The sequence below is a fragment of the Mesoplodon bidens genome (genome assembly GCF_964165515.1).
Source record: "Mesoplodon bidens genome assembly, chromosome: 2".
Classification (NCBI taxonomy): Eukaryota; Metazoa; Chordata; class Mammalia; order Artiodactyla; family Ziphiidae; genus Mesoplodon; species Mesoplodon bidens.
In genome coordinates this window covers 29,677,171-29,695,166 of record NC_138177.1, presented here as the reverse complement: position 1 = coordinate 29,695,166, position 17,996 = coordinate 29,677,171, and the positions used below count along the sequence as shown (strand labels likewise).

Below are 17,996 nucleotides of genomic sequence, written 5' to 3'. Positions count from 1 at the left end.
TCCTGAAGGAGGAGGTGTCCAGCTTTGGGCTTCGTCGACAAGCAAATTGAGGTGGTAAGCAGCAAGTAGAGGAGTTGCTTCCCAAGGCAACTAGTGAGGCAGCCTGGCTTTAACGTTACAACTATATGGGTTCAAATCCCTGTTCGGCCTCTACTTGCTGTGTGAATCAGGGCAAATTACTTAACTTCTATGAGTCTTTGATTTCTCATCTAAAGATCACTACATGGAAAAAGATAGCAACACTAAAAATAATGAGGTAATAAAGACATCTAAGTTTTGTTTTCTCCTTCAAGAACTTGGGTATAGATAGCTTAAATATGATACATGTATGGCTGTTAGCCAGAACTGGTGTCATCTTGCGCCCTTACAATTTCTCCTGTCCTTTCACTGACCCTACCCAGGACTGTACTGTGCAGTGAATCACTTCTCTGTTGTCAAGGGCTTTGTAGTTAATAGATATTGTTTAATAATCACTAGGACCAGGTGGCCTCTATGCTCTGTTAGTCCCCAAACAATAATGAAAGCCTTCCCTGACATATTCTGGTGCTCATGAGACTAGTTAACCTGTTCATAAATCTTAGCTTAGGAATGCATGTCCCTTATCTAAGCACGTACCCCCTCATAACCCTAGGTAAACTATAAAATTGTTCCAAAGGCCCCTTGGTGGTATGGAGTGCAGCTGTGAATGCTTCCAGATCATTGTCTGCCTGATTCAGATCCCACTCTGTGAGTAAGTTACCCTATAATAAACTGATCCATTGATGATATGGAGCCGCCTGCCTTATTTTTCAGTCTCCAGATGCCTTCTCAGTTTGGTGGGCACTGTTTCCTCCATCCTCCAGCAGCACTGCTCCTGTTGGACAGCTTTAGTTGGTTTTGAAGATTTGGAATTAGGTGCTTCTCTGACTGGGGGTTGTTGCCAATAAAAACCTAGAGACACATCAACAACTTATATCAGGAGGTCCACTCTTTTTTTATTATTATTATTATTTTAAACATCTTTATTGGAGTATAATTGCTTTACAGTGGTGTGTCAGTTTCTGCTTTATAACAAAGTGAATCAGTTATACATATACATATGTCCCCATATCTCCTCCCTCTTGTGTCTCCCTCCCTCCCACCCTCCCTATCCCACCCCCTAGGTGGTCACAAAGCACCGAGCTGATCTCCCTGTGCTATGCAGCTGCTTCCCACTAGCTATCTATTTTACGTTTGGTAGTGTATATATGTCCATGCCACTCTCTCACTTTGTCCCAGCTTACCCTTCCCCCCACCCCGTGTCCTCAAATCCATTCTCTAGTAGGTCTGCATCTTTATTGCCGTCTTGCCCCTAGGTTCTTCTGACAGGAGGTCCACTCTTAATGATTGAGCATAATTCTTCCTTTGCTATTATTTGCTTGCTGCATCCTGGAAGGTCCATCTGAGAAGCATGAGGGTGGTGCAGTGATAGTGGCAGCGATGGTCGTGGCAGCAGACCTCAAGGTTTGGGTGGGGGTGGGACACAAGGACAAAAGAGTAATCCTAGTTGCAAAGTGCTACCAGACAATCCACAGAGAGCAAAGGCCATACTCTCTGATTAGGCAACAGGCAATCATTTTCAAATCCTTTAATTCAGAGAATTAAAAATGTCCTCAGACTCCTCAGCTGTTAATAGGTAATTTACTGTGTAAGTAACACCCTATATTGTCTCACTTAATGTTTACTTATGAGGTAGGTGATACTATTCTTTTCTCCTCATTTTCCAGCTGAGGACACTTGAGGCTCAGAGAGGCTAAGTAACTTGGCCAAGGCCTTACAGCTAATGGAAGAGCTGGGATTATAATCCAGGTTGAATACTAGAGTTAGCACTTTCAACCAGTACACCTGATTCCCAGTTATGGATTAGTTAGTTGTATTTATTCTGATTGCCACATAGACTGTCTGTAAAATAGGTGTTGGTGGACTGTCCTTGTTCATTTGCAGAGCTGAGGTAATCTGAGGTAATTTATCAAGTTGGCATAAGAAAAGAACGTGGGTAGAAGAGGAGGGACAAGGAACGTCAGCCAGTGAGGTCACTGTTCAGTCATCAAATATTTATTTTGCAGTCTTTTTATCAGGCAGTGTTTTAGCTGAACAGGACATGGTTCCTCTCAAGAACTCACCATTCATTAGGAGACAGACACAAAAAGAAAATTATACTATAGTAAGAACAGAACAGTGGCAGAGTAGTACATGAGGCACAATCATTATGAAGGGGCAACTCTGCTTTGGGGATTCAGGGAAGGCTTCACAGAGGGAGATGATCAAGCTCTCTCTAGAAAGACAGTCAGGTATGGATTCGAGGGGCTGGAAGAGGCAACAGCTTGTGCCAAAGTGAGGAGGTACAGCACAGTCCATAGTCTGGTAGTACTAGATGGCAGGGTTTGAAGTGGAGGGGTAGCTGCAGGACAGGATTCTGGTGACCTGGGCAAAGGGACTCAGGTCATGAAGAGTCTCCTCTTCCAGGCTAAGGAATTTATTATCTCTAATCAAGGGACAAACTTCGAAGGATTTTTACATTGGAAAGTAACATGTCTTCTCTGGATCCTTTCTGGTTGCCCTTTCCTATACACTCCCCATCATCTTTGCTTTGCTCTGTGGCTTAGGAGGCTCACCTCCTAAGACATCAGGTGGTGTACTGGTAACACTAGGATTGCCACAGCAAAGTACCACAGAGTGGGTGGCTTATTCTTTCACAGTCCTGGAGGCTAGGAGTCTGGAATTGTTGGTAGGGTTGCTCCCTCTGGAGCTTTTGAGGGAGAATCTGATCTGTGCCTCTCTTTTACCTTCCAGTGTTTGCTTGCTTGGTGATCCTTAGTTTGTAGATGCATCACTCCAATCTCTGCCTGTCTTCACGTGGCATTCTCCACTGTGACTGTGTCTCTGTGTGTCTTATCCTTTTTTTATAAGGATCCTCTTTTTATACTGGATCTAGCTCACCCTACTTCAGTATGATCTCATCTTAACGTATATACATTTGCAAAGATCCTACTTCCAAGTAAGGTCACATTCACAGGTACCAGGGGTTACGACCTGAATATATCTTTTGGTGTGGGGGGGTGCAATTAAATCCACAATAGTCAGTAACCTTGCCCTCTAAATTTTGGTTGGGTTAGGCCACTGGGGAGCATGGGCAGATGATCAGCGGGAGGGAAGAGCCTAAGATTCGGCAATTAATTTCCCTAGTACTTTTGGGGTCACCATGGACTGCTTTCATTGGTCAGCTGGAGGTCATAGTTCCTGAGAGGTGGCCCTCTCTACATAATCTCTCCCTCTCTCTCTCCCTCTCTCTCATTCATAATTGTTTTCTCCCCTTGCCTCATTAGGCCTACGGATGGTAGAAGCACCTCACTGTTACTAGTCTGGCAGAATTTCATTCTAGTTATGATTTCCCTACACTCTGCCCAAACCACTTGACATAATCTTTATATTAAATTACTAATTTGAGTTCTGTCTTATTCCTGCCAGGACCTTGATGGAAACAATGACAATATTTTTTATTTTAGAATAATTGCTTAGGTAAAGGAGGCAAAAAAAAGGGGATACTGAGACTAGAGAGAAAGATAGTACAATAATTCAGGTAAGGGATGATTAGACCTAACCTTGGATGATAACAGTTATGATGGAGAGGAGAAGTGAAAAACACAAGATATTTGGGAATAGAATTAATATGACTTGGTACAACCCTCATAACCAAGCAGATTTATCCTCGCCAAATACTTATTAAGTAAGGAGAAATTCTGTCCCATAGTTTTTCTGGCACCAATTTCAAAAAAAAGTGAAGATTTACAGATCAGTAGAAGGGAGGCGAGCAGGATAGGTGCCCCCCAAGCTTTCAAATAACGTGACATGGAGACAGGCTTGGAGGAATCGGGAACTATTCGAGTTTTTAAGGGTTTCAGTGTCCTGTCCCACTGGGTCAGGATGGCATTTCTGGCTCCATCCCATTTTCCAGGGCCCATTAGGCGATACTGGTAAGGAGTACATGGTCCAAAGAAAACTTCCCAAGCTAGTCTGGGATCCTTGAGGAACAGAAGTGGGACGTTGGGCTTCGTGCCTATGCAGGCAGCGAGGTCATCCATGTAGGAAATGTAGTCAAGTTTGTCTTCAGTGGTATCTTTCATCAAACCCCTGATAGGGAAGAAGATGGATCACTTTTGATTTTCAAGTTATGAGTTACCCCACCTCCCACCATTTTGTTTCTTTCTATTGGAGTCAAACCATGTCAGGAATGTTTTTCTGTGTTGAAGAGAAAAAAATAAGGGGAGTTTATTTGCAGAGGGTATTTGTGAGCATAATTAATTTTGTTAAAGGAGATGGTAGAAGGAGGCAATTGGAAGAGGAGATTTAAATAATGTTTTAGGTTCTTGAATTTGATAGGAGGGTAAAATCAGATCAGTTCAAATATCATAGTTGTTGAATAAATAAACATGATCAGAAAGCATCGCATATATAGCTACCTAAATTATTCTTATTGATGTTAATTGTGAGTTGAGAGGACTGAATTGGTATAGCAGTGCTGAACATGATACAGATATAAGTACAGTTGACCCTTGAACAACGAGGGAGTTAGGGGCACCAACCCACCATGTAGTTGAAAATCCACATGCAACTTTTGATTCCCCTCAAACCTCACTACTAATAAATTATTAGTAGTTAACTGGAGGCCATGCTGACAGCATAAACAGTAGATTAACACATATTTTGTATGTTGTATGATTCTACACTGTATTCTTATAATAGAGTGAGTAAGATAGAGAAAAGAAAATGTTATTAAGAAAATCATAAGGAAGAGAAAATATATTTACAGTACTGTACTGTACTCATCAATACCATAAGTTTATGTCATCTGTTTATAAGATGAATTGTCTATTGGTAACTACATGAATATTGTCTTATATGATACAAAATACTGTAGATGTTGTTTGTATCCCTAACACTAGACATCAAAAATGAAAAGCTAATGTGAAAAAGAAATTCATATTTATTTACAAGTATAATGAATCATACATTGATAATGAAAAAGAAGCAGCAATATGATTATTTCATGGAACCCTAGCCTATATACTAATGAATGAATCATTATAAAATTTTTATGGTATACAGCATTACAGTCATATTCATAGTACAGTATTGGAAACATTGTTACATAAAAAAACCCCACTTACCTGTGATGACAGGCTGATAGACAGTTTCTCCAAATATGAGAGAAAGAGGCATACTGTACAGTAATGTAATTCTTTGAAAGCAAACTTAGAAAATAGTAAGAAAACTAACACATTATTAATTTTATATTACTGTAAATATCACTCAGTTTATACCTATGTAAGGATGGGCTATCCACTTCAGTACAAGTCTTACACATGATGTTCTGCATGACAAGTACTTAAGCAATGATGACGATGATGACACAAAAACTTCTCATGCAGTTCTTGCCGTGCAGTTTTTAGATTTTCACACGAAGACACACACACACACACAACAGATAAATCTATTGACAGTAGGGTATGATAATTATTAACTGTTCATTAAGGGGAAGTGGATCATCACAAAGGTCTTCATCCTCGTGACCTCCACATTGAGTGGGCTGAGGAGGCAGAGGAAGAGGAAGCTCGGTCCTGCTGTCTTGGGGGTGGCAGAGGCAGAAGAGGTGGCGGAGATGAAGGGGAGGCCGAAGAGGCAGGTACATGTAGTGTGACTTTATGGAAACACATTGTAATTTCTGTCTGACTTGTTTGCTTTTTCATTTCTCTGAAAATGTTTCTATAAGGTACCAATTCTTCTTCCATCATTTGCTTTAGTTGCAGTGCCTGTATCATAGAAGGGTCCGTGTTATAAAATAAGTCAACATCAGTCTTAAATAATTGGAGCCCTTCTGCCAGATTGTCTAATGTCCCTTTGTTTTCTGGCACTGCTTCTTCTATGTCTTCCTCCTCATCATCTTGCACTGGTTCAGAAGCACTCATCTCCATCAAGTTGTCTTCTGTTAATTCCTCTGGTGTGGTGTCTGTTAGCTCGTGTGTGTGTGTGTGTGTGTTTGGCCACACTGTGCGTGACATGCGGGGTCTTAGTTCCAGACCAGGGATCGAACCCTTGCCCTCTGCAGTGAAAGCACAGAGTCCTAACCACTGGACGGCCAGGGAATTCCCTCTGTTAAGTTCTTTTTTTTTGGCTGTGTTGGGTCTTCCTCTAGTTGCGGTGAGAGGGGGCTACTCTTCATTGCGGTGCGTAGGCTTCTCATTACGGTGGCTTCTTTTGTTGTGGAGCACGGGCTCTAGGTATGCGGGCTTCAGTAGTTGTGGCTCATGGACTCTAGACCAGAGGCTCAGTAGTTCTGGCAGACGGGTTTAGTTGCTCTGCAGCATGTGGGATCTTCCTGGACCAGGGCTCGAACCCGTGTCCCCTGCATTGGTGGCAGATTCTTAACCACTGCGCCACCAGGGAAGCCCTCCCTCTATTAGCTCCTGAATTTCTCCAAGATCTTTATCTTGAAACCCTCACCCCCTGCTTTTTATTTTTATTTTTTTTGCCATATCCACAATCTCTTTCATGATTTCCTTGATTGGGTCTGTCGTAAATCCTGTGAAGTCACGCACAAGATCTGGACACAGTCTTCTCCAGCAAGAATTTATTGTTTCAGGCTTGATGGCTTTCATGGCTTTTCCTATAACAACAATGGCATCTTCAATGGTGTAATCCTTCCAGACTTTCCTGATGTTCTGTTTTCTTCCATAGCACTGACAATTCCTTCCATAGAGCACTTCAGCGCTTTGTGTTGAAATCATGGGTTCTGGGTGGCCAGGGGCATTATCCAATATCAAAAGAACTTTAAAAGACAGTCCTTTACTGGCAAGGAACTTCCTGATTTTAGGGACAAGGCATGGAAGGAACCAATCCAGAAAAAGGGTTCTCATCGTCCAGGCCTTCTTGTTGTACAACGAAAAGATGGGCAGCTGGTATTTATCTTTTCCCTTCAAGGCTTGGGGTTAGCAGCTTTATAGATAAGGGCAGTCCTAATCATAAACCTGACTGCATTTACACACAACAGTAGAGTTAGCCTACGCCTTCCTGCCTTAAATTCTGGTGCTCAGTTCTCTTCTTTACTAATAAATGTCCTTTGTGGCCTTTTTTCCCCCTCTAGAATAGGGCAGTTTTGTTTGCATTAAACACCTGTTCAAGCAGGTATCCTTTCTCTTCAGTGATTGTCTTAACGGTGTCCTGGAACTTTGTCTGCTGCCTCTTGGTCAGCAGAAGCTGCTCCTCCCATTATCTTGACATTAAAAAAAAAAATTTAATTAATTAATTTTTGGTTCCATTGGGTCTTCGTTGCTGCGCACGGGCTTTCTCTAGTTAACAGTGAGCAGGGGCTACTCTTCATTGTGCTGTGCAGGCTTCTCATTGCAGTGGCTTCTCTTGTTGCAGAGCACAGGCCCTAGGCGCACAGGCTTCAGTAGTTGTGGCACGCAGGCTCAGTAGTTGTGGCTCGTGGGCTCTAGAGCACAGGCTCAGTAGTTGTGGCGCGCGGGCTTAGTAGCTCCGCGGCATGTGGGATCTTCCTGGACCAGGGCTTGAACCCATGTCCCCTGCATTGGCAGGCGGATTCTTAACCACTGTGTCACCAGAGAAGCCCCTATCTTGACATTTTAAAAGGCAAATCTCTTTCTAAAGTTATCAAACCATCCTTCTCTGGCATTACAATCTTCCTCACTTTTCTTCTGCTTTAAGTTGTCGTGTAATGACTTCACTTTTTCTCAAGTTATGTTAGTCTATAACTATGCCTTTCTTAGAGTAATTCTGCACACATATAAAAGCTGCATTTTCAATACAATATAAAAAGGTACTTCACAAAAAGTGCAAGGTTTTCATGCCTGCTGGCATAGCTACAGCGATGGCTTCACAAATTTTCTTTTTTTAAATAACAGTCATTATGCTGGATTCATTTATCTTGAAAAGACAGGCAACTGCAGCTAGCAGACCTCAATCTATTGTACATATCAACTTTTTCTTGTAATGTCATGACTTTTTTCTCCTCCTTGGGAGCGTTTCCAGCATCACTAGTGACACTTTTGTATGGGTTCTGTGGTGTTATTCAAGGTTTACTAAATACGATGGAAAATATGTGAGAACTGCAAGAGATCACTTTTTACTGAGACACGAAATTTACTGGAGAGATGAACTGCTCTTGCAGAGATGATTAGCATCACATGACATATTAAGCAGATAGTTGAAACACCTGAGCTGATCACAATAGCAACAGGAGGTGGCTACGAAGTTATTGCAGTAGTACAGTATATACTACAGTTAAGTTTCTGCTGTTATGATTTAATAATGCATCTTTACATTTATTTACATTTCTCTTGATAGTTGAAACACCTGAGCTGATCACAATAGCAACAGGAGGTGGCTACGAAGTTATTGCAGTAGTACAGTATATGCTACAGTTAAGTTTCTGCTGTTATGATTTAATAATGCATCTTTACATTTATTTACATTTCTCTTGATTGTGAATGGTGCCATGCATGGTCTGTGTTTATGTGTGCAAGTTTTGATAAATTTTAAAATAGATTTTTGTATATTTGATGGTAGTAAATAATAAAATAGACTAGTATCTACATATATTTTGTGCATTCATGACATACCTAAATTTTCTTAATTTTTTCAGTATTTCTAGGCTTTGTGATTCATCTGCGAGTTTTTTCAAATTGTCACAAACCTCCCCCCAATTTTTCCAATATATTGAAAAAAATCTATGCGTAAGTGGACCCACGCAGTTCAAACCTGTGTTGTTCAAGGGTCAACTGTATAGTGTATATGAAGGCTCTATTCCCACTTATGTCTGTTGTTAGTAAACCTTCATGATGTGCCAATGTCATTCTTTCAATTATTCATTCTTTCCTTCAAGTAATCAATCAATCTTAAGTGTGTATCACATGACAGGCACCATCCTAGGTGCTGGGAGTTCAACAGTGAGTAAAACAACGTCCTTGCTCTCAAGGAACTTACATTCTAACAGGGAAAATCAGCAGGCTGTAGGAAAAAAACCCTAGCCAAATAGATATAGACTATATCAAGTGGTAATAGGAATTATGAAGAAATATAAAGGAGGGTAAACGGGAAGAGGCAATGGTGAGACTGAGTGGTTTGCCATTTTATACAGTGTCCTCAGAGAAGACTTCCCTCTTACGAGGTGATATTTGAGCAGAGTGAACCTACAGGTACGGGATGGGGGCAGAATACTCCAGGCAGAGGGAACAGTAAGTGCAGAGGTTCTGAGGGGGCTATGCTTGGCATGTTTGAAGAGCAGGGAGCTGTCTGGAGTGACTGGAGCAGTATGGGTGAGGTGGGAGAACACGAGGCAGTGAGGGCACAGAGGTAGCTGGTTGCCTATAGGGGTGCAGAGCTGCAGGGAAGTTTCTGGGAGTGAAATGGGGAGCAGTCAGAGGGTTTTCAACAGAAGAGCAATGTTAGCATCGGTCACTCTTGTGCAGCGTCAAGGTTAGACTGTAGAATAGCAGACGGGAGGTACAGAGACCAGATAAGAGGTGACAGCAAGCGTCCTGGTGAGAGATGACCGTGGCCTGTTCTGGGGTGGTAGCAGCCAGGGTCGTGAGAAGGGTCTGGATTCTGAATTTAGTTGAAGGTAAGAGTTGACAGTATTTGCTGAGGATGTGAGAGAAAAAGAGGAAAAAAAGATCACTCCAAAGTTTTTGACTGTTCACCTGGAATAAGTAGCCATTGACTGAGAAGGGGAAAGTCTCAGAGCAGCCCATGTGCAGGTGGAGGTCGAGGGTTAGTTTTTAGACATATTAAATTTCAAACACCTATTACATATCTCAGTGGAGCTATCTAGAGGGAGTTGGATTAAGAGTTGGAGTTCCGAGGAGAGATTTGGGCTAGAGATCCAAGTTTGGGAGCCATGAGTGTATGATGGCATTTAAAGCCACAGGCCTGGTGAGGCCACCTAGGAGTGAGTGTTAAAAGAAGTGAGAAGAGGTCTGAGGATTAAGGCTGGGGTTCACCATTTTTCAGGAGTGAGGAAGAGGAGACACCTGTAAATGCATAGAAAGAGCAGCCTGAGAAGTAGGAGGAGAACAAAGAGAACAGGGCTTTGGGGGCAAGTGAACAAAGGGTTGCCATCTGTTCTGGGCCAGGCTCAGTGCAGTGACCTGTTGCCTCCACCGGACACATCTAAGGCCACAAATCTAGTTGGTGGAAGAGTTAGGACTGAAAACATATTCTTCTGACGCATAATGCAATTATTTCCATCCTGCCACATTGCTTCTCTAGGAATGGCTTTTATATTGAAAATCTTTTTTTTTTTGTAATGGAATATATTGGTAGCAGGCTATATTTCATACCTTTCTATGAGCCGCTGCTTTTTCGTAGCCTCAGCCATCAATTTTTGAGGTGGAGGTATCTTACAGAGTCCTGTAAGAAAAGTCAGAAACAACACTAAAGTTACATGTGCCTCTTCCTTTGAGTTCTCTTCCCCCTCATTTCTGGCCCCCCACTGCTCCAACCTCAAGACATGTGATCATCAAAGCTTAGAATGGAATTAGAGTGCAGAGGGTAATTTTTTGGAGGTAAATTCCCCCTCTGAATTCACTTAAGCAGGGTGCTCTCCTGCTGGAATTGTGAGGACAGATGCCGAGCCTGCACTGCACTGGTCATCAGAACCTGCCCCTCTTCATCTGCTTGCACTTTACATATATTGACATATAATATTATTTATATTATATGGTATATATAGCTCCACATTATATTTGTGTGTGTGCATTAAAACTATTAGCTGGTTAACTGTAAACACTTAAAATGATCCCATTTTTATAACCCTGCTTTGGTATGTCTTCGTTTTGTTACATGGGGAGGCTCAGGCATGGAAGGGGCCTGGCAGTCTCTCAGTCTCACAAAAGCTCTGTCTGCTTGAGCTGCTGTGAGGATGTGCTTGTTCTCAATAATCCACCTAGACATGGACAGTCTCTTCTGGCCAGTCCTGCCCTTGTCAGTTGCCAAGTTGCTGACCCCAGGGTGGGGGGTTACTAACCTACCTGAGAAAGGTCTGACTTAGCTCTGTAGTATACTTGCCACTGGGATCATTTTATCCTGTATAAAGCTGGAAAGACTTCACTTGGTGGCTCCCAGACTGCCTCTTGGAGGCTCTCTGGAGAGGCTTGCAATCACTTCTATGGTGTGATCTAATCAAGTTTTTGTTTTCTCAGCTCTGTCATTCCTTTTTTTTTTTTTTTTCCCTGAACGGGGATGGGGAGGGGCAGGGCCGAGCTCTGTCATTCTGATAAGCATTTTTGAGCTCATTATAAAATACCTAAAAAAGTACTTAAGAGTCTTCTGTGTTTTTGTTTTGGGATGGTATTCTTTTCTTATTGAACATAACATGAGATCTGCCCTCTTAACAAAATTTCTGGTGTGTAATACAGTATTGTTAAGTATAGTCACTGTGCTGTACAGCAGATCTGTAGAGCATATTCATCTATCATAACTAAAACTTTATACTCATCGAACAACAACTCCCCATTTCCCTTCCCACAGTCCCTGCTAACCACCATTCTACTCTCTGCTTCTATTAGTTTGACTATTTCAGACTCCTCATATAAGTGGGATCATGCAGCATTTGTCCTTCTGTGACTGCTTATTTCATTTAGCATAATGTTCTCCAGGTTCATCTATGTTGTCACGGATGGCAGGATTTCTTTTTTTTTTTAAGGTTGAGTAATATTTCATTGTCTGTATATTCTTTACCCATTTATTCACTGATGGACAGTTAAGTTGTTTCCATATCTTGACTATTGGGAACAATGCTTCCATGAATATGGCAGTGCAGATATCTCCTTGTGATGCTGACTTCGATTCTTCTGGGTATATACCCAGGAGTGAGATTGCTGGGTCATATGGTACTTCTAATTTTAATTTCTTAGCCACCTCCATACTATTTTCCATAGTGGCTGCACTATTGCATTCCCACAAATAGTGTAGAAGGGTTCCAATTTTTTCACATTCTTGTCAACACATGTTATCTTTTGTTTTTTTGATAATAGCCATTCTTATAGGTATGAGGCGATATTTCATTGTGGCTTTTTAAAAAAATTAGTTACCTATTTCATACATATTAATGTATATATGTCAATCCCAGTCTCCCAATTCATCCTCCCCGCTGCCCCCACTTTCTCCCCTTGGTGTCCATAAGTTTGTTCTCTACATCTGTGTCTCAATTTCTGCCTTGCAAACTGGTTCATCTGTACCATTTTTCTAGGTTTCACATATATGTGTTAATATACGATATTTGTTTTTCTCTTTCTGACTTACTTCACTCTGTATGACAGTCTCTAGATTCATCCACGTCTCTACAAATGACCCAATTTCGTTCCGTTTTATGGCTGAGTAATATTCCATTGTATATATGTACCACATCTTCTTTATCCATTCTTCTGTCGCCGGGCATTTAGGTTGCTTCCATGACCTGGCTATTATAAATAGTGCTGCAATGAACATTGGGGTGCATGTGTCTTTTTGAATTATGGTTTTCTCTGCGTATATGCCCAGTAGTGGGATTGCTGGGTCATATGGTAATTCTATTTTTAGTTCTTTAAGGAGCCTCCATACTATTCTCCATAGTGGCTGTATCAATTTGCATAGCCACCAACAGAGCAAGAGGGTTCCCTTTTCTCCACACCCTCTCCAGCATTTGTTTTTTGTAGATTTTCTGATGATGCCCATTTTAATTGGTGTGAGGTGATACCTCATTGTTGTTTTCATTTACATTTCTCTAATAATTAGTGATGTTGAGCAGCTTTTCATGTACCTCTTGGCCATCTGTATGTCTTCTTTGGAGACATGTCTATTTAGGTCTTCTGCCCATTTTTTGATTGGGTTGTTTGTTTTTTTAATATTGAGCTGCATGAGCTGTTTATATATCTTGGAGATTAATCCTTTGTTGATTCGTTTGCAAATATTTTCTCCCATTCTGAGGGTTGTTTTTCATCTTGTTTGTAGTTTCCTTTGTTGTGCGAAAGGTTTTAAGTTTCATTAGGTCCCATTTGTTTATTTTTGTTTTTATTTCCATTTCTCTAGGAGGTGGGTCAGAAAAGATCTTGCTGTGATTTATGTCACAGAGTGTTCTTCCTATGTTTTCCTTTAAGATTTTTATAGTGTCTGGTCTTACATTTAGGTCTCTAATCCATTTTGAGTTTATTTTTGTGTATGGTGTTAGGGAGTGTCCTAATTTCATTCTTTTCCATGTAGCTGTCCAGTTTTCCCAGCACCACTTATTGAAGAGACTGTCTTTTCTCCATTGTATATCCTTGTCTCCTTTGTCATAGATTAGTTGACCATAGGTGCATGGCTTTATCTCTGGGCTTTCTATCCTGTTCCATTGATCTACATTTCTGTTTTTGGGCCAGTACCATATTGTCTTGATTCCTGTAGCTTTGTAGCATAGTCTGAAGTCAGGGAGTCTGATTCCTCCAGCTCTTTTTTTTTCCCCTCAAGACTGCTTTGGCTATTCGGGGTCTTTTGTGTCACCATACAAATTTTAAGATTTTTTGTTAGTTCTGTAAAAAATGCCACTGGTAATTTGATAGGGATTGCATTGAATCTGTAGATTGCATTGAGTAATATAGTCATTTTCAAAGTATTGATTCTTCCAATCCAAGAATGTGGTATATCTCTCCATCTGTTTGTGTTGCCTTTGATTTCTTTAATCAGTGTCATAGTTTTCTGAGTACAGGGCTTTTACGTCCTTAAGTAGGTTTATTCCTAGGTAGTTCATTCTTTTTGTTGCAGTGGTGAAAGGGATTGTTTCCTTAATTCTCTTTCTGGTATTTTGTTGTTAGTGTATAGGAATGCAAGAGATTTCTGTGCATTAATTTTGTATCCTGCAACTTTACCAAATTCATTGATTAGCTCCAGTAGTTTTCTGGTGGCATCTTTAGGATTCTCTATGTATAGGATCATGTCATCTGCAAACAGTGACGGTTTTACTTCTCCTTTTCCAATTTGTATTCCTTTTATTTCTTTTTCTTCTCTGATTGCCATGGCTAGGACTTCCAATACTATGTTGAATAAGAGTGGCGAGAGTGGATATCCTTGTCTTGTTCCTCATCTTAGAGGTAGTGTTTTCAGTTTTTCACCATTGAGAATGATGTTTGCTGTGGGTTTGTCATACATGGCCTTTATTATGTTGGGGTAGTTTCCCTCTATGCCCACTTTCTGGAGAGTTTTTATCATAAATGGGTATTGAATTTTGTCAAAAGCTTTTTCTGCATCTGTTGAGATGATCATGTTGTTTTTATTCTTCAGTTTGTTAATATGGTGTATCACATTGATTGATTGGCATATATTGAAGAATCCTTGCATCCCTGGGATTGATCATGGTGTATGACCCTTTCCATGTGCTGTTGGATTCTGTTTCCTAGTATTTTGTTGAGGATTTTTGCATCTATATTCATCAGTGATATTGGTCTGTGATTTTCTTTTTTTGTAGTATCTTTGTCTGGTTTTGGTATTAGGGTGATGGTGGCCTTGCAGAGTGAGTTTGGGAGTGCTCCTTCCTCTGCAATTTTTGGGAAGAGTTTGAGAAGGATGGGTGTTAACTCTTCTCTAAATGTTTGATAGAATTCACCTGTGAAGCCATACTGGTCCTGGACTTTTGTTTGTTGGAAGATTTTTAATCACAGGTTCAATTTCATTACTTGGGATTTGTCTGTTAATATTTTCTGTTTCTTCCTGGTTCAGTCTTGGAAGGTTATACCTTGCTAAGAGTTTGTCCATTTCTTCCAGGTTGTCCATTTTATTGGTATAGTGTTGCTTGTAGCAATCTCTTACGATGCTTTGCATTTCTGCGGTGTCCGTTGTAACTTTTCCTTTTTCATTTTTAATTTTATTGATTTGAGTCCTCTCCCTCTTTTTCTTGATTGATTGACTATTGATTGATAGTTTATCTATTTTGTTTATCTTCTCAAACAACCAGGTTTTAGTTTTATTGATCTTTGCTATATTGTTTTAATATAATTGGAAAATGCTGTGAAAGCACTTTAAGTAGCCTTAAGTAAACATTTGTGATAATTTAATCACAAATGCCATGGAATTTCTTCTGTAATACAAATAAATGAGATTTCCTAATCACCTTCTCCTCCCCTCCACTCCTCACCCTCCCAGTTAAAATATCATGTTTGTCAATTTACGAGAACATTTTAAAGTATGGTTGATATCTAATACATTTTTACAGTGTGACAGAAATGAATACTACTTAATATTGTGTTGTACGCTATTTATAAATTATTGGTGATCGTTTTTATTCATTAAGGGTAAAATTCTGCTAAAGGACAGCTGGTTAGCTCAACTGTGATTGCTGTTTACATTTTTACAAATGCAATAATACAGTTACAAATGGAATTCTTTAAAATGCTTATGAATCTAAAGTTTGCCCTACTTTGCAGAGGTATGATAATAATAGCAATAATAAGAACAACAGCTATAAGTTAATGAGCATTTACTCTGTGCCAAGAACTGTGCTAATTGCTTTGTAGACGTTATTCATTTTACAAAACCTTTGTGAAACAGGTTTTATTATCCTCATTTTACAGAAAAAGGCACTGAGATTTAAAGAGGTCCTTGCAAAGGTAATGAGTTGGGATTGGACCCCAGTAGCCCTGACTCTATCACCTCTGCTCTTACAGTGATAACTGATAGCAATCTGTGTCCAGTGTCTACAGTGTTTTTATGGGCATTGCTTAAAAGTCACTATCTCCTTAGACCCCAACTTTATTCACAGTGTATATTATTTCAGTGTCTTTCTTAGGAAGGAATATAAAACTCTACTGATAGTCATAAATGGAAAGACTTAGGAGTAAATGGACTAAACTAGACTTGATTTGACTAGAGTAGTATAAAACAGGATCCTGAAGCTTCTAATATTTTCAGTTACTTTGAGAAATGTGATTTTATTTTGTTGTCCAAATTTATTCTATCCACAGAGTCAAAGCCTCTTTTTCCACTCAGTCACATTAATGACATAAGCACACCCACCATAATATTACACATATATAAAATTAATTCTTCACTAAAATTTTTTTGGATGTTTTATGTTACTTTAACTCACATTTGTTTGATTTTAGCTAAATCTCAGGGGACTGGTTTCAAGACTCATTTGTTCACATAGGGCTTTAAATAGAGTCCAGGTACCTTTGAATACTCTTGTGGCCCATCGTGCTTGGAGCTCTGTGCCTGCTAAGATGGATCCTGTAAGGCTGATGAAGCCAATCATAGCCAGTGTTGTCCTCTCTAGGTTTGAGGGAAAGACCAGCTTATACAGGAATATCTTCTTTGTACAAAGGCTTTTGAGAGGTTCTTCCAGAAAGGGAAAAGAAAAGGTGTATCCTGTAGTGAAGATCACAACATCGATGTTTTCTTCCACTGTCCCGTCTTCAAAGAGAGCAGAGGTTTCTGTAAACTCCTTCACGCTGGTTTTCACAGTGACTGTCCCACAGAGGATACAGGTTGGCAGCTCATCATTCACAATTATTTTTGGTTTTTTCCTTTGACACAGAGGAGAAAATTATTCACTGTGGTTATATTTATAAGACGTTCAGCAAATGATTTATTTAGTCAATTCAAAATATCTGCCATGTCAAGGGAGTAAATTGACCGATGTCTAATTCAAAATTGTCTATCCGACTTACTGTTTCTGTAACATCTTTTGTTTTCCTGCTCCCAGTAGAAGGCATGTAGAAAATGACTAAACCTACTCTTTCCTGTGGGGTTTAAAATTCTCTATCTCTTGGGTCTAATTTCTGGAGCAATGTCAGGATCAAGTACACAACAATCCATTTGATAATCAGTTTTGGGTCCACATCACCCAGGCCTCAAAGGATTGGCATTTGGCAAAGAGGAAATTACAGAAACATTTTTGGATTAAAAAAATTGAATCTATTGATAGATTTTCATAATAAATATTTTCATTATGAACATCATTCTACCTAATTGCAGCAGACGTAATGTCTGTAAAATTTACATATTGAATCATTCGTTGTTATTAATTTTCTTCGTAAGTTGAAAGCCATCTTACCAAAGAAAAAATATTTGGGTCATGCATATAATAAAAATCACATTTAATGACTTTACATGCATTTCAAAGTTCTCCTTTTCCTTGCCAATGTGCAGCTCTATATAGATGTGTATTAAAATATATAACTCTAGGAATTCCTATTGGCAATTCATACCTCTAATCGTTCAGACAGAGTAGACATTTATTAAAGGTTAGTGAGAGCTGGCCATCTGCACGCACTGGTGCTGCAAATATTCTATTTGTGGATGGCAGCCATCCTGTGAACCCTCAAGGCCAATTTAAATTTTGTAATTTTCAAACTGGAAATAAAGTTTCCATCCTTCATTTTCTTCTAGCCTCATCAATTACTATTTTGCTACCAGACAGAGAGTACTCCTATTTCAAGAACTTCTGTGGTACTGATAGACATTGTCTTAAAAGAATAAGCTTAGAACAGGATAAACAAAGGCAATGTCACAATTATTGAACATTTTGAGTTCTGAATAAAATAGAATGAGAAATATTGATTAAATAACTTTACCATTAAATAAAAATATAAGTACCCCTTAGTAATATTTAGTCCATAATTCGTATGATCAAATCTTTTATTCAAGCGCCTCTCTCGACTCCACTTTAGTACACATGAAGGCAGAACTTGTGCAGTAAAATTATGGCGTCGTCTTGTAGCCATCATATTAAATGGGTAGCCCCCATCTGAAGAGCGGCTGATGACCCAGGTACCAGTTCTAGTACTGAGAAGAACCTAAAAAGTAAGGCAAGAAGGATAAATACATGTGCATCATTTTTGTAGTATTTTTCTTCAATATGTTTCAAACGATTTATAACATTCTGGTCTTATAACAACAGAGGACTGATGAAGTTGTACCTAGGTCTACAAATGACTAGCTGTTCCCACTGC

The 17,996-nt window shown here is 39.8% G+C and overlaps 1 protein-coding gene across 1 annotated transcript in view; it reads right to left on the bottom strand.

The window, feature by feature from the left end:
- Positions 1-1,151: 1,151 nt before the first annotated feature.
- The window catches only part of FMO4 (flavin containing dimethylaniline monoxygenase 4), a 35,065-nt gene continuing 18,220 nt past the window's right edge, over positions 1,152-17,996 (bottom strand). The window contains 5 exon segments of the mRNA XM_081224038.1: positions 1,152-3,793; positions 3,795-4,149; positions 10,377-10,446; positions 16,216-16,568; positions 17,641-17,840. Of these exon segments, the coding sequence (XP_081080164.1) occupies positions 3,722-3,793; positions 3,795-4,149; positions 10,377-10,446; positions 16,216-16,568; positions 17,641-17,840 (1,050 nt within the window). The 3' untranslated portion in view covers positions 1,152-3,721.